The sequence below is a fragment of the Pieris napi genome, chromosome 5 (genome assembly GCF_905475465.1).
Source record: "Pieris napi chromosome 5, ilPieNapi1.2, whole genome shotgun sequence".
NCBI classification, from domain to species: domain Eukaryota; kingdom Metazoa; phylum Arthropoda; class Insecta; order Lepidoptera; family Pieridae; genus Pieris; species Pieris napi.
This window is the reverse complement of record NC_062238.1, coordinates 13,405,470-13,427,602: the sequence shown is the minus strand read 5'-3', so window position 1 is coordinate 13,427,602 and position 22,133 is coordinate 13,405,470. Positions and strand designations below refer to the sequence as shown.

The 22,133-nt window shown below is 36.6% G+C and overlaps 1 protein-coding gene and 1 non-coding gene across 2 annotated transcripts; one reads left to right on the top strand and one right to left on the bottom strand.

Annotated features, from left to right (window-relative positions):
- Nucleotides 1-1,250: 1,250 nt before the first annotated feature.
- On the bottom strand, nucleotides 1,251-19,181 carry LOC125049359. Its single transcript, XM_047648576.1, has 6 exons — nucleotides 19,024-19,181; nucleotides 8,431-8,507; nucleotides 4,938-4,991; nucleotides 4,657-4,836; nucleotides 4,382-4,573; nucleotides 1,251-4,256 (listed from the first exon to the last, which is right to left on the bottom strand). The coding sequence occupies exons 1-6, from the start codon at nucleotides 19,029-19,031 to the stop codon at nucleotides 2,245-2,247; spliced, it is 2,523 nt and encodes an 840-aa protein (XP_047504532.1). The 5' UTR covers nucleotides 19,032-19,181; the 3' UTR covers nucleotides 1,251-2,244.
- On the top strand, nucleotides 14,712-14,793 carry Trnas-uga. Its single transcript has one exon. It is a non-coding gene; the product is annotated as a tRNA-Ser (tRNA).
- Nucleotides 19,182-22,133: the final 2,952 nt, after the last annotated feature.

Below are 22,133 nucleotides of genomic sequence, written 5' to 3'. Positions count from 1 at the left end.
ATAGATATTTCGCTGAGACGACTATTGATGTTACATTCATTAACAAATTTAATATATTAATAGATTTGAAGAAAATTATCTAAACTGCGGCAAAGCTTCAATATAATCATATTATACAAAACTCTTGTTTTATAACGCAAACAGGAAAACGTCGAAACAGTAATCTAAGATCAAAAGCAAACAAGCATATTTGTCAAAATTTATTTAATTTACACTTACACCAAACATGAAAGTTACACGATACTTTTTGTAGTTGTAGTCATCTGTTACTATGTGTGTATGTGTTACATATTGCATTCCGAAGACAACCAAACCCAAGAAACAAAATCATAATTATTGATGACTTCATTGAGTAAGCAGTATCTTAACTATGAAAAAGCCTTCGAAAATAACTACCGTATTCGCAATAGTCAGCGAGAGGGTAATTATGCCTTTCTATTGACCACTTTTGACCGCGGCGCGACCACATCTTCTGCCACTAATCTTTACAGTCTACATATACGTACCGATACAAGAGATGCACGGTAATTAGCGCTCCTATAGATTGTGGTAAATAACAATACTAACTATTATATCCAAATCCAAGTGAAAAGAACGTGAACTTCGTTCTTAATATTGTGATAATATTGCCATAATTGAATCTTAATGTAAATAGATAAAAATGCATGTTCGTTTAACCTATTGTTTAATCTCATTTAATCTTCTAACTGAAGCCGCTGAATCAAATATATTTTAGAAAGAAGAGATATTTTTGAGAAGAAACTAAAACATTATTTACAATTCTGATATTTTTATTATACCTTACCACAGTTATACAAATAAAGAGAAACAATTAAAACTGTGTTTTTGTAAGATATTCAAACATTGAGCCCATGAACTTAATACAAACCCAAAATTTATCTAAAATCATTTTATATTCAAATAAATTCGTAACGGATTAACATTTCATGAAACTTTTTGTCTCGCAATTTGGCGAAGTGCCTGACTGACGTATCAACCTCCGGCAGCCATCGGATTTATTAAAAAGCACAGATTGCACAGTATAATAATTTGTTTCTAGCTCACAAGTAAATAAATACCCAACCACAGCGGTGGTGTCAAAGTAGGGAAAATTAGTAAGAGATTTAACTTTCTTTTGATAATGATGATGATGAATTTGTAAGGCAAGTCGAATAAAATCTAAAACATGAACTATAAAAAGATATAAAGTGAGTAGTTGAGTTGAATTAGTATTGTAATAAAAAACACAGTCAGTCTAATTTGTTTTATTTGTAAAAACCAATGAGAATATGGAATACACATTACAATGAGCTCATGCGCTTATTGCCTCGGAAAAGGCGCTTCAAAGGGTCTTCCGGGGCAAGAAGGCACATCGGGCGACTCCACTCAGCCAGGGCGATCCAAGTGCTCGTATATTAGGAAAGAGAAACCGGTCAGCATCGAGGGCCAAGGTAGAGTTGGCCCTCTAAAATTCTCAGATTAACTAAAATAGTAACAGTATAAAGTGTTTGAAATATTGAGCTCTCTCGTGACGCAATAAAAGCGCACTAATATACTTAAATGTATATAAAATAATAAGTAAATATTTGATTAAATATATATCAGAATATCCATAGATTGTGCAATAGTAGACACTTTGTGCGATACTAGTCTAGAATTATTCATAAGTCCTTTACACTTAACTATTGTTTGTACCAAAGTTTGTTTTACACTTTGTTGCAATTGGTCGCGGATTGGCTAAGAGGTTTAATTATTATTTATCCTAGAGGAACTACGGCTATGTACTATTATGGGTCGGTACCACTTCGACGTCACGACACACGACAGCGTCTCACTCGGTAATACTAGCGTGAGCGTTGCGGAGAGCAATTATGTATATCAATATCGGTTATAGGAAATGGAACGTACGCCGGTGCCGGCTCGATAGCTAGCGGGAATGGCAACGTGGCGCCTCCCGGCGTCACATAATGACTAGCTTAGTTAATCGATTCACGTTTCTCACTAAAATAAATAACTTAAACACGAGACGCGACGCCTGCGTCATTAATCTATCTTTATAAATAATTTGTCCAACTAATACAATATAAATTCAACCAGCTCTCGGGTGGCTACTTAGTTATAAATAGTTATTCTACGCTCACAATTGACAATTCAAATAAATCCGTAAAACTAATAGTCTCTGAAATATTTCGATTAGAAACAGTAATCGTGTAATTGAGGTTCCCGAGGATTTATCCAAGCTCCTCACTGAGCGAGGCTTCCGTCGAGAGGCTGATCGGTCTCTTCCACGGACTGCGTTGTCGCGACATCTCGGTGATTCGAGGTCAAGATTAAATGCTTTGAGTCCTTTTCTTCATCGGAGGCATCGGATGTTGCGTTGCCGCTCTCTGATAGTTGAGAACCTGATAGGGCTTCATTAGAATTGCCCAATATTACTTTGGTAGGACGTTTGTTAAAAGTCGGCACGTACGCCCGAGTAATAATTTCAATATCTTTATTCTCCACGGAGCCGCTAAAGTTTTGTTGTTGACCATCAGACACGTCATCTATGACGGGTCGTCTAGTTGTAGGTTCAATTTTATCGTTCGGTGGCGGAGAATCGGTAATATTTTCAATTTCGTCATCGTCTTCGATTTCCACGTTTTTCGTCTTAGAAGTCTGCGTATTTTTGCTTTTATGTGGAATTTCAGTAATTGAATTCAAATTCCAATTGTTGTTTTTACTCTTATAGCCAAGGTTAACTGGAATCAGTTCTTCGGAATCTGAAATTGTTGTCGAGCCACCCACTGACTTTGTGGGATTATCGGTATGGTCACTAATGGATGCCACATCACCAACTAAATTGATTAAGTCTGTTAGCACGTTAATGTTTCTTTCTTGAGATGGTTTAATGAGCGCGGAGCTCTTTTCTGTGTCAGTCGACATTTTCATTAGCTCTACCTCCTCAGTCGCGCTCTCATGAGAACCGAAAGATGTAAACATAAATTCTGTTGTTTCAATATTTTCAAATGAAGTTTCTTTATCAGGTTCCAATCTAGATAAACTTGTCATATCAAATTCTGTTTCCACGTTTAATGCGCCTACCGTCGACGAGGCCAAGGTATTATCCGAAATGTTATCAGACACATCATGAGGGTTTTGATCGCTCGATTCGATTAATATAGAGCTCGGTTGGTTACCTATATATATTTCAGTACTAGATTCATAACTGGTAAAATTTTCTTCAGATTTTGGTGTTTGAAAGTCTGTATCAGTTTCATTTCTACTGCTTTGGCGATCAAGACCATCGTCATTAACAATTTCCACGCCTTTTTCAGATGATGATTGTAGTTGAGAGTCATCAGTAGTGGTGTCTATATCATCAGTGGTTTCGTCGGTAATAAACGAAGGGATATTAAGGATTTGAGTAGGCAATACCGATCTGAGATTTATCATAGGATTTTCTTTTGTAGAAGAATCAGTACTTGAAAGTTCAATTTTGTTAATTTTTTTTTCTGTTGAAATATCTGTACCTATTAAATTATCAGTGGTCACAGTGAGACCCTTTGTCGTATACAAGATATTTGTCGTTGATTCTCTAACAGTAGGAGCATCTGTTATTATTCTGTCATTTGTTACCATTATATCACTAATACCAGATATTTGATCGTTGTCAAAATGTTGTTCCGGAAGAATTTCATCTTCGTGATTACCAGGCACAGAAAGATCGTCAGGTATTGGTGGAAATGCGGGGTTGTGATCAAATAACGAAGAATCTTCTTCTTCAAGAACGGGACTCTTTGTGGACAGAGAGTTTAAAGAAATGGATTCAGAGGGAGGTCCCATCAGTATTAAGGAGGGAATATTTGAAGGATATATTTCACTGTTAATTGAATCTTGTGTGGAGAAGCTTATTTTAGATGGCGTGGAGTCACCGTTGTCATTATTAGGTACATTCTCTTCACGTGAAGGCTTTTGTTCGGACTTTTCAATGTTTACGGGAAGTTTTGCCTTAACGTTTGCATCGACAATTGTGCTTGTCTCGGAAGTCACTTCACGTGGAATCAATGGAGATTTGGAGGAAGAATATTCATCGACATCCATATTCGGTGAAGGTAATATCTCTTTTACTTTAACGTCCGTAACCGGAATTTCCGAGACCGGGGTGATCTCCTTGATTGTGAAGCCTGGCTTGATAGGTCCGGGAGGAGGGAACACCGCACTCGTGTTAACTTTGGGCGGTAGGGTGGTCGAAACTCCGTGTACTGATGTCACACCTGAAATTTTGTAATCTGTTGTTACTAATAGAATAAGAAATACTAGATATTTGAATTTGGGTTATACATGCATATATTCTGATCCAAAATTTTATTTTAAATTTTATTATTAAAAAAAAAAATACCTCTGAGAGGGCAATTGTCGTATTCTGGGCAGCATCGGCCGTGAACGAGACGCGGCTGGCAATCGTCCCGAACGAAACAAGCGATTCGGCGACAAACCACCTCCCCGCCCTGGCAGTAACACACGCGGCATGGGTCCTGCGGGTCAACGAGCTTTTCGCCGTTACCATACACGTGCCCTTCTTGTTCACACTCTGAAATTATCAAGAAGAAGTCATTAATAGTCATTCGTTAAAGTTTTATGAAGATCAGATCTCCGTAGAAATATAGAACTAACCGCACTGGTAGGTGGGGCAACAGTGGTCGGGGCGATGAACGGCTTTGCAGCCAGGGCGCGGTTCACAGCGCTGCTTCTCGCAACGCACTTCCCCTCCAGAGCACGCACAGCGTTCACAAGGGTTTGTACCCGGGAACTCGTCTCCGGGTAAGTACACCACATCGCCTAAGGCACAGCTGCCTACGGGAGAGTAACATTTTTAGACCGAGTTATTTATCGCAAAATGCATGAATTATTATATTCAGTTTTTGCAGGTTTACATCATAATATATGTTACCAACCCTCTTTCAGTCCCAGATCCACACTCGTCACATTTGGCAGTGGGCCCACGGGACCTAAAAATAAACATGTATCGTTAAATTCATTACGTAAAATAAAAGCAAGCTTTACATGTTAAATAGCTCTGAGGCGATTTATAAACCTTTAGTTTGCATAAAAATACGTTGGTAATACAAATGCACATGGCAAAGCAAATGGTGAGCGTGTCTTTCTGCTAATCGTTCTGTAGGGGAGCTTCTTTCGGCGGTTATTTCAGCTTTGACAGATATCACTGAATGCAGAATGTGAGTGATGTAGTGAATCGCGGTCGATAAGAGCGAAATGTGAGTTGAACGTAAAAGGTGTTTATGTTCTAGATCCAGCGACCGTAAGAGTGTTCTCAATATTGATGGCTTTGCTTACTTTCATTTATGACAACACGACATACTTTCTCATCTGCACATTAATTACTGCATGTTTTTAAATTATAGGTACCTACTAGGTATTTGTTGATATCCGTTCGGAGGTTAAGAGAGCATTAGCTTAAGCTTGCTTTCGCAAATTATTTGGGTTCCTACTTCTGATTAGGTCTTAATAATCAAATTTTAAAATGTTGTAAACCTTATTATAAAATTAGGCTCGCGTTAACTTCTATAATAATGCTATCGCAGTAAAAGTAAATGTTGCAAAATGAAGATTTTGTTTGATTACGTCACCGGTGCATGTTGCACACTGACGCATGTGTAACGTTTTACACACGGATGAGCGCGCGTGCGCCGCTGCGAAGTGCGAGCAGGAATCTAACGTTTGCTAAACAAACATGCCTTATTCGACCCAATTTATGTAATGTGGACTTATGAGGCGAACACGTTAATTCTGATGTGTTCCACTTACTAGACTTTCGTAGACCTGTCGGCTTAAGGTTGCGATAGTGTTGAAGTAAACGATCGTCTCCGTTCTCGTAGAAGTGTTCTCTTCCTGGAATATTGCGTGTCACCCGGCATCATATTACGTCGTGCGTTGTTCTCTGGCATTCGCATTTGACCTCGCCCTCGAATCTCGCTTTTTACTTTTAACGTGTATCTTCATTAATCTTTTATCTTCAATTATCTATCAGAAAATTTATTCTCGCAATCGGAAGATACTATTTTTGCCAACAACATAAGATGGATATCGAAATCTCATTCGACACGAAAAGAATGCGAAAGAGAACGAAGAGATTGTTATCTCTATCGCTTAGAATACGACTATAGTGCACCCCATTAGTCTTAATTGTTCGATTCGGGCACTGGTTGGTAACAAATAAATTAAATTATTCCATAACATAAATACATCGGAAATTATGAACGGAGAAAAAGACATAAACATTGGGTCACTGTTTCATTGCACGTCAGGCGTCTTATAAGTTCTTTATCTTATGTTTTCTCTGTATTGATTCATTTGACAACTGAGATGCCTCGACGTCCGCAAGAAAACCTCCCCACTCTTCACTCTAAAACTCATTCGCTTTGGCGAATAATATTTTTCTTAGAATCTTTCGTGACGTATTCTTAGTATAGTAATTAGTTACCTCAGTCCCATACACGAAACTCAATGTATAGCGTACATTTACGTAATACAGTATAATTTCGTTGTAGCCTGGCATCGGTAGAGCGGTGAGAGATACAAGGTGACACGCCAACGATCGATAGACCTTCGCCCCGTACTATTCCCTATCGTTCCGTGTCTCTGCTGCTTTTATTATTATAATATATCATCAGGGATGATTCAATATTACCTTATAATTAATTTTAATTATATTTGTAGTGTACCTGACAGCGTCGAAATTTTCCATCATAATGTTTATTACAATGGATTAATTTCATGCATATCATACTGGCCTCCACCGTATAATTCTTTTCAAATCAATGTCATATTACTTATCGCAAAATAAACGTAAAACATAACTTTCCAAAGGCAGCAGTGGCGCCGCGCGGCAAACACATGTTAATTTCATTAATTACTCCGTCAGAGCCTTCCTGTCGCAGTTATTTCTCTAAATATATAATTTTCCGGCTTCTGTACAAGTAAATATTACATAATCATATTTCGCCACGATTGGCGCCACATATTAATACCATCGTAAGGACTAACGCTTAACTCAAATAAGTAAACAAAAATCATTTAATAAGTTTTAAAGCGTCCTTAATCACGCCGTGAACTACCCTTTGGTGAGAACAATAGTACCTACCCTCATTAATATACTATGATATTTTATAAGAGAAAACTAACAGTGTCAAAAGAAGTACAGTACGTAATAGCTGAGTACGTGGTAGCGATAAGCCGGCAACGCAAATGTCACGTATGCCCCACAATACTTCCACGACGTCGGACGAAATGGCATAAAGTTGATAAGCTTATGACCGGAAATGCCTGTGAAGTAATCCAATGTTTAGAAGTCGCCCTCCATGTAAAAAGACCGCGCAGCTTTTATTGGCAATAGTTGTGTTTTTCGGGTAAAGAGAAATAAAATATTCCCATGTTCTTAAGTTACGAATGATACAAGTACACTTTTCATCATTTAGGCAGTTTAGACGACGTTATTTAGTTTATATTGAAAGACCTAAGTGTTTACAATGGTTTAAAAGGGTAATTATAACGCGGGAAAGCAATTAGTAACTCGATAACAATAGAAGTCAAACAGACAAAATAAACACGCCGAAGAAGACAAAGAAATGTGTCGCATTCAAAATAATTAGCGTATCGAATTAGTGAACAACAATTGACAATGGCGCAACTAAATACGTTCTCTTCGTCCCCACGTCTCTATGTTCCTATAATGGCAACTGATCCTTAAACTAAGATTTTTCTAATAAAAACATATTCAATTAAAAGAAACTTGCATTCCTCTTGGATAGCGCAAAACAAGATAATTTTGATTTGAAACTTCTTTCGAACCGCGTTGTGGCTATGGCCGTGATCCAGCCAAATCTCTGAAGACTCACCCTTGCGGGGCGACCTTGGTTATCCTAGCAGATACCGCAAATAAAGCGGTGGTAGTTACATACCACAACGCCGACTGAGTCACGCGAGGAATGCCGCCGGTCCGGCTCGATCGCACCTCCCCCCACGACCCGCACCCCCTAGCCCCATGTCTAGTAAGCATGGGAATCGCATACCTGTCTGTACATCCGTCCTATTCTAATTAGCGATAAACGACAAGTTACTTAATCACGAACGAACATGCATCACACATTGAATTCGACGGTAATACGAGAACCTGACTGAAAATTATAACGTCTGCAAATAATATGCGACCTAGATTATACATAGTCCAAAAAAACAAGTTGAAATTGAAACTTGATAACTTTCGTATAGCTGTAATGCAAGTATAATATTATGTATGTTAATTTCAAGTTTTTATAGCAGCTATATTTTATAATGCATTCTTAATAACTTCCAAGAAAGTTTTCTCGTATTAGAAAACTCAAGGAGAATAATAATTTGAGTGCTAAAATACCATCGGGAAATACTAACCGGCATCAGAGAGAGTGATATGCAACGCCACAAACAAGCTTAAGCAATACCTTGGCGACACCATGCCGCCTTTTGATCTGAAACAAACGAAAACATTTTTTATAAAAAATCTCAATCATGTAGCCGCAGATTAACCGGAAACCTGTGTCACATACGAATCGACGACTGAATCTTATCTTAAAAGCAGAATGTAACTGAGTTTTAGTTTTAGCTAAGATACAGATATAGTTATCGCTCTGGATCTCGGGCCGGGGATCGAGAATGTGCAGACGCAGGCTTCCCTGCAAAAAAGCAGCGATGCACTGGTCAATAACCCCGTTAGATGAGATACCTGACGTAACTCGCTCAATTGCAGACTGCTATGTACATTGTACATACTTCTACTGACACAGGAAAACGAGTGTTTTGGACTTTTTGGAATTAAACTATTAATTCGCCAGTTGTGGGTCTCCTTCGCCAGCATATGCTTTTAACTGATCATAATACATTTTTATTTTAATACAACTTAACAAACAGACAGTTGAGTGACGGCCTGACGAGTATCAATAAATCTAAATCGAAATAAATGAGAACGAATTGATGCTTATATTGATAAAGTGCCTCAAGCACCAATTGCACATCTTTCACTTTCAAACTGTCGCGTCTCAATTCCCCGAAATCGAACGCACGACCCACTTAATTTAGACAATCTAGTCCGGCGCAGTTATAAGACGTAAGTCCAGCTTCTGATTGCATTTTTGAAATTAATTATGATATTTTTATTCACTGTGCATTGTGAATTTAGGCATATAGCAAGATACACAGGTAATAGGTGGACCTTAAAGACAACTTGGTATGCAAAGGACCAAGAGGAAGAAGGAGAAGAGGTCGCCCATAAAAAGGTGGATAGAAGAAATAGAAGCGGTAGCAGGAAACGAATGGAGAAAGAAAGTCATAGACAGAGTTAGTTTGAAAAAGCTGGAGGAGGCTCCGAAGGGGTTCCGATCGACGGTACTGAAGGAAGCTAGGATAAAAAATGTTTAAAAATGTAAAATAATAATCTGTGTTTTAAAAGCAATGTATGTAAGCTGTGTATTATAATTTGCTCATGATTGGAAATAAAACGGGCTTTATTATTATAGCAATGCATATTTCTAGCGAGGAGTAGCAGAGCGCCGTCGGTGTGCAGGCGGCCTCGGCGCAGTGACCGAGTGTCCGGTCAATCATTCAATCGTCCCAATTGAATGATGGCCGTGGGTTCGACACTCGCCCCACAGACTTCCGTGTGAAAGTCTAGCCATTCATACATATTATTTCGTCTTCAAGCCTAATCTTGCAAAGCGACCGCTTATGTAATATTTAAATAACGTTTTTACGCAGAATCGCTTCGCGTACCGCGCCATTCTAACCCAATGTAACAGATTCAATATTATATATCAACACTAAACTTCGCTAATAAGTGTTAAAAGCAATTAAATTTAAAAATACATCAAAATCACACGTTCGTACGGTTCTATATACCTTCAGCACTCTTTAAAACAATCATGGATAAAAATTATATTATATACGAGTACCAATATTTATGTATACGTAATAATTGTACAAATGTATAAGTGTGAGTGACCCGCAAATTAATTATTAAAACATAACGTCCAACAAATACGTGTTAAGGCTTTTTGATTCCACAGCAATTTTAATCGTCCGTATTATTTGGATTTGATCATTTTAAAATCTGTAGACTTTTCATGAGAAATACCATTGTAGTAAACCAGTCTGAGTATACTCTGGAGTTTAGCAATCTGAGCTGAGCGCATTTCTAGAATATTGATTGATTAATACAAACTAAACAATTAACCGAAGCCTTTGTTTTTATAATTCGTCTGTTCTATAAATTAATTAGAACCGGTTCAAAGTTAGGTATCGTAATAAAAATTTATTTAATTTTAAACTTAGCTTAGCTAAGTCCGGATCTCATTAACCGACTGGTTTTTTCTTCCGTCGACGTACGCGCACCTATGCAGTCCTACAAATCGAAGGAACTGACTTGGAATGAAACTCAGCAAAAAATAACATAATCCATGTAGGGAATTGCATTATGCATGATTACAGATCTATTCCGAGAGCAATCGAGATAATGGCTGCGGAGGCTGGGTGCACTCGCATCCCGCTGACTTAAGATAAAAATAGTACATCGGATTCCACTACATCCGCGGGTCGCGACTCTTCATTACGTGCCATAAACTGTTTGATTACATTTAGACAATGAATGTGTATTGTCCACCTACTATTTACTTCACACGGTGTTTTTTAGGCCCCTTCGTGGCTCTATTTCCGGTACGATGTAATGGGAATTAGTTATTAAATAATGACCTTGACGTCGTTTATATAGTTTGAAGAAGTTTTAATGCAGAAGTAGGAAGTAAGATTTAAAAATTATTAAGTTCAAACGAAACATAAAGTGATAGCACAATGAATGAAGGGCATAATTCTGTATCTGTAATTATTCATAAATAAATCAATAGTGAATAGACGTGAGCCAATCCTCTGTCGACCAGCGCGAGCGCACCCGGCGCGGGAAAGTTACCGATTTCACGCTATTGTTCAATAACATTATAATCTTACACTTACATAACACCGTATATAGCTCAAAAACTTATTTCGCTTTTAGTTTTGCTTAGGTACTTTCTGGTCAAATAAACTATGAAAACAAATTGTAGTATAAAAATAGTTCTTTAGAACTATCACAAATTTATATCATCGTACAAAAAATATTATAAAAAAGTTATTAATATAATCGTGTTGGATGTGTTTTATTTTTTTATGTCAATGTAATTGTGAATTGAATGCTCCGAGTACAGATCAGTGAACTGAAAATGAAAAAGTCGAGAGCCGGTGGAGGCGCCGGCGCCGGCCGTGACAAGTCGTTGAACACTCCTCTTTATTACTTTTTATCATTTCCCAATCAACGTTTGATTGCCTCGTGTTAAGCGACAAACTCTGCCTTCATCATTAAATTCTAATTTTATCATTAATATGAACAATGACAAAATTCGTTAGCGGTCCCAATACCTAATTTATGTGCAGAATTGTAAAGGCATAGATCTATACTGACATTCCGATAAATAAAATAACTATTACGGCGTAAATTACGACCGCAACGGACTTTTTTATCAAATTCCAAATTGTAATATAAAAGATTACATACATTTTGATTTCTATTGTCCGCACTTATTATAAATGGTTGTTTTCTGAATGTTTATTTCGCAATATGAATTATCGTTCAGAAACCACTAAACTACCACTAATTTTAGTGTATGAACCTTTAACGTTACGTGCCTGTTCGATCGCAAATCTCGGATATATGTATAATATACATATAAAGTTGTCGGCTAACATTATATTGATATTAAATAAGTCCTAAATGTTTATGTGTTCTGTATATTGTCATATTAAAAATAAATAAAACTAAAGACAATGAAGAGGCAATGAGATTGTTGTGAATGGGCGTCGCGTAAGCGCCGTCGCTGGCCATACGTCAGTAAATTCAGTTGTTTTAACATTCAAACGACGCATGCGCGAGCGTCACACTTACAGCCTGTCTAGTTGGTTTCGTGAGGCATAGGGGAGACCGGGTACAAAAGTAACACTTTGTACTTCACACTTGATTTGTGGCTAGGTTTTAATATTGTCATTAAATTAATATAACCATATATAAATTCAGTTTATGTTCTTTACACTAGCAGCTCGATTTATTTTACTATGGTGTGTTTTATATGAATAATAGAGAGTTTAAAAAAAATCATCAGTTGTTACTTTCGACCACGTAGGCAGGTCGAAAGTAACAAGACGAAGAGGTTGGTAATTAATACAATATTATATGTTTAATCAACAATTATTTATTTAAAAAGTAAAAGTTCTGCATTCTGCATCCATCCACTAGCATTGCCAGCTCCGGCACAACCAACAGGACCCTCAAGAATCATGTGGTCTTGGAATTGTTTAAATGGGAATACGAATAGGAGGAATGTGTCCTCCTTGAGCATTAATGGCAACAGCAACAGTTCCTAATCTTCCACGTTCTGAGGTTACTGCACCTACTTTAGTTTAGTTCCTTTTTGAGCAAAAATCTTGCTAGGTTTGTTTGTTACTTGTGTACCCATAGGACTATGTTACTTTTGTACCCTTCCTCATTTTTGTTGAAACATGAAATATAACTTAAAAACGGAATGTGCTAAACAAAAACAAATTTAAACAATGTACAATCAATCTAATCAAAAATAGATATGCAAACATTCAGATTACTACCATCCTTTTACGACTATGTAAACATTAAATAACAAAATATCGAAAAACTTAGTTTTGGTTTGTAAAAACACATAGTATCCTCTCACACAACCTAACAGTGCGTGGAGTACGTGGCGACTAACTACAAGTGAGGGGGGCACTCTCAGCTATCGCCTGGCGGCGGCGAAGCTGTTTTCGCCCATTGGATGAATCTAGAGAGCAATTGTTACTTTCGACCCGCCGTTACTTTTGTACCCGGTCTCCCCTAATTTAGACGGAGAGACGAACATATCAAAATGTCGGATTAAATTTAACCGTAGTTAACATAAAAACAGAGGAAGTTAATAACGAAGCTATGTCCGTGACAAAGACACTGAGAACTTCCCAACTTTGAGACAGATTGTTATATACAGATTGTATCTATAACCCGGTTATAGATAAGTCCAGGTTAGTACGTAACCCGATGAGGATGGAATATATTGTATATGTATATATGTCCTCCGGAACGTCGCAGTGGCTCTAAGGCTTTCATCGTAATTCACATGACGTAACCTACTTAGAATATTACCTAAGGTTGTGTCCGTGTGCGGACGGTATGTGATTTACTGGCCCTACACAACAATAAGAATCTCCCATAAATATTTATTAGTCTCTTGTATTACACCGTTGACAACTCAGCTCACCAGAAGATGTGCCATTCTATGAAATAGCTTATTTTTGTTGTACGAGTAGGTGTTTATGCAAAATTTAATATAATTAACAAATAAAGATTAAGTACACTTATTTCAAGGATGCATCTATCTTTATCATCCTAAAACTGATGGTAAAATATACAATTGCAAGAAGTCTCTGAACCGGTCCTTGGAACTGTTTACTAATTTAGTTGAAAAAAAGATGAGCAAAAAGTAATGCGATCATCCGATGAGTCAGCGGTGTGGATCGAATGTTATTACGTGAGATGAAATCATTACAATTCTAGGGTAAAGGGAAGGTTGCAGGTTTGAGCTCTAGAAAATATAATCACGTCTGCATTGTAACGTATTAGTTTGCAAAATAAATTATATCGAACAAATCACAGTAAATAGGCAAAGTCATGCATATTTGCCGTGATAAATTGTGGCATATTGCGAGAAACAATAAAGCACCTTTTGAATGTCTTAACGCTGTCTCTACTGACGTCTTGACACCGTTATGAACGATGACACATCCTTACATCCTCAATACTTTATAAAGTGGATGAATTTAACAAGTTTCGCTAACTGGAGTCATCATTATACGCAATAATGTCAACATAAGACGCAGACTTGTCATGGGCAGTGTTTTAATAAGGACGCCTCGGAACAATAGCCACTGATTACAAATACAAGCGAAGCACGAGTAGGTGTTTATCCAGATAAATACATATATTCTGAAATTGTAACAAATGTCGATTTGAATCAATTGCCACGCTAGTGGGGACTCCCAATCCCCAATTACACTTTGCGAATAAGTAAAAATCTAAGTATTTAATGTTTTTTAGACTTTTGTAAATATATCAATGTACCATTGTTGCACTGTTGATATATATAAGAAAAATAAAAAAGCCTTTACATTTCACACAATATCACACCTTAGAACTTCATCAATAAGGACGCATGTATTAAGATTAGGCCATTCGGTGGTATGTGCGCTCATAATTGTATTGAAGTGGGTCATTGACAAATATGCCGTTAAATCAACGCACAACGCCTGCATGCGACGATGCACTGATAATGAGGAAATAATGTCTTTTGACAACCAATTCATTTACAAAATATTCACTACTAAATGAACTACGATTTGACTATGTATAGAATACAACTTAAGTTGCGAGGATTTATCATTATTACCAGTTTGTACTTGAAGACACATCTAAAATTTTGTTTGAAATATAGAGATAACCGCGTTAAGCTTGATAATGATAAAGAAAAATATATTAAATGTAATGTCCTAAAGTCCGTACTAAATATGTTTATAGACAATTTGCATCAAGTATCACAGCTGAGGTGTCCGAGTGGTTAAGGAGTTGGACTTGAAATCCAATGGGTTCTACCCGCGCAGGTTCGAATCCTGTCCTCAGCGAAGAAATGTTTTTCTTCTTTTTTTTATTTTATTTTGAAATACATTTGACTTCTATCTAGTCTTATAGGGTTATTTCTAAAAAATATTATTCTCGCACACTCATTCACGTTATTTTAAACATTATATATACAATTAAAATATTGTTTTATAGCCAATAAGTGTAAGACCTGGTGACATTAGCGACGACCTTCACAAAAGTACGAGAACCGAATACAAAACCAAATCATTAGGTTTTCCCGGTTACACATAACATACTAGATTTTGTATTCATTATGGTTTCATTTCGATAGATAACATAAGAGATATTCATAGAGCAAGCTGACAACCGCAACACCCAAACGGGGCATAGGCGAAACACCATTTTGTGTCTGTTTCATTGATCATTTCTTTTTGTAGGCAAATTGCCCATCTGACCCAAACTCCTGACACACGTCGTCGATTTGTGGCTCAAGTCAATCGGGTAATCGTACGCATAACATCCGCTAATCTTCATGGTAATTCGTAATTTCTATGAAAAAGAGTTTACCCTAAAATAAGGCAACAGCAGTAGATTTAGGCAACATACTTTCGTTCTAAGACAATCGTTAAGTAACCGAGGTCGCCGCTGGACATAATTTAACGCGGCTCGTAAATGAAACAACCGAACGATGAACGAGCCAGGACCGGCTGATCAGTAGGTATATCTGAGCTAACGTCTTGCAGAATTCTGCCTCTAACGTTTTCCTTTTCAGTTATATTATTCAAAGTGAGGAGCGTAAGTGGCCTCATTGGCCTCTAATCTCGTTCAATGTCAGGGTATTCTAATCGTTTAGTCAAATTCTTCAATACTTTTATGTAACATCATTGTTCAGCCGCAACCTTCCGTATTGTCAAAACATTGCAACTTTGACCTCGCGTTTATTATTTTGTTGAGAAATCTTCCTTATTTTCAAATGTCTTATGATTAATCGTCTATTTATAGACGATTGAGTGCCCGACGAGCGTATCTTTTTTTTGTGAAGGCATCCCTACTAAAAGTTAAAGAGAAAGGTAAAGCAGTCGTCAGTGGCTCTGAGAGACAGACTATCACAGAGTAAGTGTCCCAGATCTCATGACCAGCACAAGGCCACCGAAACAAAGACTCCTCAACTAGAACACTTTCACCGAGACAGGACCACTTGTGTATATGTTTAAGATAATATTTAATGTTAATTAATACATTGAGATTCTAATAAAAGTCTCTGTCGGTCCGGTCATTGGAATGAAAAGCTATATCAGACCGCACTTCTGCCTCCGTGCGCTAACGGTAAAGCCGATAGCCGATCGTAACGGTAACACTGATTCATTTCGATTTTTAATTAAATTCCTGACAAGAGACAAGTTTCATGTTTGTCATTTTTGACAAAATGATATGACCCACGCATATTGAAAGTTGATGCGAAATTGGCACGCGCTCTTCATTCCTCTCTGACCTACTTTCAATACATTTTCTAGGTTCATTGATTTCCAAGTAGTAGTCATTTTTGAGCATATCGTTAAGTTTAAAAGATATTAACAATATTATGACTACCTCTTCTTGCCGTTTTTAATTAAGTGCCGTACCGTAATTAATTGTATTAATCATTATTGTCATGTACTTTTAGACTTTGGGTGAATTCAAAGATCTTATAATAATTGGGTTTCAAAATTTATAAACATGATACCAAGTCTACGAGTATGTGGTCCATGGTTGTTTCATTGTAATGTAATATTAATGAATTGATGGCCAGCTGTACAAGCGACATCTTTTGCGAAAATTTCTATTAATTATTTAATAAAGTTATTTCTGGGAATTTGTTGTAATGACTGAGCATCGACCACATCTGAACGACGCGACGTAGCAATAGTGAAGTTCTGGCTACGTACGGTTTTCTTTAATTAATTTACTTTTTAAATATATAATAAACTAATTTATATTTAGTTCAGTGTTTAGTTTTTAAAATAAATGTTAATTCTCAGCTATTCGTTTTTTAGTTAAAAAATGTAGGTTTTAAGGATATAAAACTCGATTCAAGCCTATCTGATATTATGCCTATTTTAATATAACAACACTGTATGATGAGCCTAATAAAGCTATAGCAATTATTATAATCAATATTATAGTAAACATTACCACTTTTTAAACGTTGAAATGAAAAACTTGGATGTATCTGTCTTTAGAGTCAGAATCAAAATTTGGGAGTAGTTTTTCTCTCTCTCTCTTTGAGTATTTTCTATTCAAATGGTTCTATTATTTAAGAAAAGTATTATAGTACAGCATTGACGAACACCAGAGCGTACACGTAACCCATGGAAACATCGTGTTTCATATTCACAGTGAGTACTCTAAGAAAGTGAAAATATTGCCGGCTTCTAATATTCACCGTAGCATGGGTTGATTACGTTTTAAATCATAAATGAAATATTAGATTTTTAGTACTTTTAACCTGGGTAACGAATACTATACATACGACAGCGCATCTTTGTCTGCGTGAATACCCATCTCTAAATGATTTATTTTAAAATTAGTGGAATGCTTCCTTGCACTAAAACATATGCAGAGTCATTCATTAACTACGTACGTATATTTTAGCTAAATGTATGGTCATATACGAACAATTGTAAATGCTACAAAGAATGAACAGCGACAGTGTTGCACAACACTCCACATTTTTCACGTACCTCAGTATTCGACGCGCGCGCACCTCAATTACACTTTTAATTACATAAGCGGGTTGTCGAATTATAGGAACTATAAAAATAAACATGAGATTAAAAAATATTGTTTTGGTTCAAATACGCTAAAAAGCTTATAAACATAAATTAATTCATGAAGTAATAGTAAAATAAAATGTTACATGTACCTTCATGAATTACTATCTAATTAAATTATAAGACTTGCAGGCTACCCTTGATACAGGTCATTCTATGATAAATTAACCTTACCAGCATCTTCGTAATTAATCAAAAATTTTAAGTATATTATTTACTACTTATTTGGCAGTTAAAAATATGTTGTCGTATTTTTTCTTCATTTAACGGATCGTTAAAATGTTTCAATCCATGATTCCATGACCAAGAATACAAAGTCATATTTAAAACGTTGAGAGCAAAAAATACTTAAACCGCAATTACTATTAATAATATTTTAATTAGGTTTAACATTAAAACTGAATCCTTGATCCCAATCATAAATCATTCGTCTATTTTGGTTTGAAACACGCATGAATACTACTACGACCAACAAAGACAATAGCCTAAACTTTGCCGATAGCCAAATGTAAAGTGTTGAATCTTTCTCGTTACTTGATGTTATCCGCTGCTGTGTGTTAATATGTGATGTGTGCGAGTTAGGTATTTGCGGAACGAGCTGTCATCGTAAGTATCAATTACATTTTCCTCAAGTTGCAAATGACATTGTATTTCCCTGCACTTAATAAGCAAGTACTCAAACAGTAGCTAATAACTGTTTAATTTTACATCAAAGGATACGTAATAATGCACCTATATTTTCATTACATAATATTGTTGTACATTTTGTATTTAAGTAGCGACCTGAACATAATATGTCGAATGTACCCACTGAAATCTAAAATTCTTACATCTACTTATTGCTTTGTATATAATTAACTTATAAAAACACCAGGAAACCGCACGGATAAAACACTTCAAGAACTATCTAGGCAGGACGTGTAGCGTACATCTAACAACAAGTAAAACAAAAAAACTTGGCGATTTAGAACAAGTGACGGAGAGTTTATTGCCAGTTCTTCTCGTCTGTTCTACGCTCTGGATTTGAGGAATGGCAGTTGAATGCAACTGGAGAAGCATTAGTTTCTTGGAGATTTTTTGTTTATTCCCGTTGCCATCGTCGAACAATTCAGGACTATCACAGATGACGCGGTCGGCCGGACAAGTACCGCAGCCATTTTCTAGTTAAACTAACTGTCAAGGCGCGCAAAATTAATCCCTATTATATGCGCCAATATTTAAGTAATTAAAAAAAGGGAAACCTTAATTAGCATTAAGATTTCTTATCGGTGTTTAAACAGTTTATAATTTAATCAATATTTTGAAACAAATAATCAAACAGAACGATTATTTCCTTTGCATAAGTAAATAAAATATGGATTAGTAAAAATTAAATCGCAGAGAACTTGGAAATTGCTCTCTCCAAAATATTGAAAGTCGGCGTAGCCGGAGATGTTCATGTGATAGCTGATGATGACTTACCGATACATTGTCTTGTCGCTAGTCAAGAGTGAGTCCACGTTTGGGCAATGTCACAGCACACGCGATTTACGGATGTCGTGTGTTCAGGGCGCGTTCGCCATATCGTGCGACTTCGACGAAGGCTCGGACGCGAGTGCGGGAGGCCGGCGGCGAGTGCCGAGTCGAGGGCGAGCCGAGGGCCGCCGCGGTGCGTTGCGCGGAAGCGACCTTCCGAATCTGCGACCTGCATTCGCGAATGTACTCATCCATCCGCCGGTCATCGACTTGCACATATTATATATGTATATATAGAAATATATATACTATACATAGTCTTTCATGAGGGATGTTAGCCTTCCTTATTGTCTCGAAAAATAACGGGCTTAAAAAATTCACTGAGATCAGAAACACTTAACTAAATATAAAAAAACAATTAAGAGGAAAAGCGATAATATATAATATAGATAATTTTCGAATAATCTTTGGGTTTTAGGATGTACAAAAGTTCCACTTAGATTTCGTGAGTCACGTCATGGAATGTGGGCACTTTTAAATGACTTCTTGCCTCATTCGCAATTTTTTCTGTTTATTAAATTTTTTCCTTAATTACTTTTATTGATATTTTGTTTAGGTTGATTTCAGAAAGAAAGAAAGAAACGGGAACTTGCGTTCAACTTTTTCGAACAGACTGACAGACTTTATTTTATTGTGATATAAATAATTACAGATTTTTCAGCAAATAATGTATCTAGATCATAGACACGTGGATAAATCACTACTAATCGCAATGAAAATTGCGGAGCTAGTCTAATAAGTTGCATAATTAAATAATGTAATGTAACAACAGGTATTTACCGAATTAATAATAATATTATATGATTAGTGTTGTATGTGGTATTAGCATAATCTTGGTGGTTTATTCAGAATAACAGTATATTATCTTATAGCTTAGGTAATACTAAAACGAATCAACAACGAGGCTCCCTATAAATAGCCCAGTCTAGAGGATTCGCGTCTTCTCACGAGTCTACCGTCATTGGAACTCATGAATAAATACAAACTAGCCAGTGAAGGGGTGGTATTGCCACGTGCCCGCCTTTTACTTTAGCTTTATGTTATTGGCCACAAATTTAGCCAACAAGTTATACCATTGGCATCGTTTTACACAATTATCAGATTTGTTCTTTTCTTTTAGTTCAACCTCAAAAGCTACATGGTGTGGCATAATATCATTAAAACATATTTGATTTCCTCGTGTGACATATATAAATTAAGCCAATAAGTAAATTGTTGAATTGTTGAGTCAGCATAGAGTCACGCCACCATTGTTCTACTATAAACAAGTGCATCAGCAGTTTGATTTATCTATTTGTGCGTTATTAATTGTTCAACAATGCGTCATCCTATTAATATGCGTACTTAGAATAGAAATTGTGAAAGCGCGAATTTGGGAAATTAACTCCTGATTACTCCATCAAGTACAAGGAACTACTTTAAGGTGGATTTGGTACAGTACTAGATCAATGGATCGGTTCAGATCGCATTCGGTGGCACTTGCCCCCAAGCTCACCTCCGCGCCGCGGCCGTAGCGCAGGCTCTTATTTGGCCGAATCCAAGCGGAGCACCTCTTAACGTTTTGCAGTTAATGTAGTGCACGGACCGGAAATAGTCTCTTGACAAGTGCCACAGTATCTCACGTGCGAATCCTACGCACATCTCCCTTAGAATAAAGCTAGAAGGCAAGCCCCGTTCAATAGTGAGGACAAGGCATGTCGTGGAGGTGACCCTCCAACAAGTAGATTTTGATAAAATTTACAATGCTGTTGGATTGAGACAAACATATCATTACATAAGGATAAAAAGGGTGAATTAGCCATATTACTGAATTGGTGTAGCAAGCCATTAAATCCTAAACATAAATAGCCCTGATAACTTCAGTAACAATTAAACATTAACTAGCAATTAAAGATATCTATTTATTTGCTGACAAATTAATTAAAAACCGTCGAATTATTATATATTATTGATTCTTTATATAAATAATTACATCTCATGTAACTAGATAGTATTAAAGAAAACACTTTTTTACCGGATTGAAGTTAAAAGTGTTTTCTTTAAATGTGTTAAAGTTATGTTAATAAAAGACAATACTAGATAATATTAGTCAGATACCAGCAGAAAAGCTTTGGAATTGAACCCCCTGGTGATAATTTTAATAACTTTTTCCCCGACACGAGAATTTTAATGAAACAATGTTTCTCAAATCTAACATTAATCTATTCATAAAGGGATAAACGTGCACCTTTTTTATATATAACTGGACAGACGTTCTGCCACAATCTGACCTGATGTTGAGATGTGGCCTATCGGAGGGCACGCCTGTATTTATAGGCGCCGCTTGAATTAACCGATGTTTTATCTTTAGCAAAGATTGAACGAGGCAAGGACTACACTTCGTTGTTTTATCATTTCTTGATCACAATCATTGACATCCCCAACAACGAAGGGGTGAAACTCCAGCGTAGACGAGGGTAATTTAAATGGGGATGGCGGAATCAGGCTGTGTTCTGCGCGGAGTGATCTATAGAAAACTGAAAGGCAGGCAACTGAATAGCGATGGTCATAGAAACTAGTTTGCTTTTAATTTTTTGATAGGCGCTAATACTAAAAATCTATGATTAGTTTGCTGAGAATTTGAAGGTACGTTGATGGTCTTCGGTGGGCCAATAAATAGCAGAAATAAGTGGCCGATTGGCAAGCAGCAACCAAGCTGAACAAAAGTCTTTTATTTCGGAGGGTCATTGCTCCAGCGGAGTAACTACGAAAGGTTTATGATCTAATTGCAACGGGCATCAAGTTTGATTTTATGTAACAATTAAAATACTACAATTATATTATTATGGAAGTAAGCGATGTACCTATTACTCGTTCAAAGAAGCAATTAATATTATACAGCTACAGTACAGTACAGTAACAACCTTTTCATTGTTTTTTCCAGGTGTAAGTGTAATACACAGAATAAACAAAGAAGGGGCAATAAATTAAGGTGTCTGGAGTACACCTGGAAAAAAACGACCTCATAAACCAACAGTATCTCATTTTGACATGGATGCTATTCGCAACAAAATTAA

What these genes read in the sequence shown, in the direction of transcription:
- LOC125049359 (XM_047648576.1), bottom strand. An exon ending in GGATCTGGGACTGAAAGAGG is followed by an intron (nt 4,837 to 4,937) that starts GTTGGTAACATA and finishes ACTCTCCCGTAG; the next exon opens with GCAGCTGTGCCTTAGGCGAT. An exon ending in CGACAATTGCCCTCTCAGAG is followed by an intron (nt 4,257 to 4,381) that starts GTATTTTTTTTT and finishes ACAAAATTTCAG; the next exon opens with GTGTGACATCAGTACACGGA.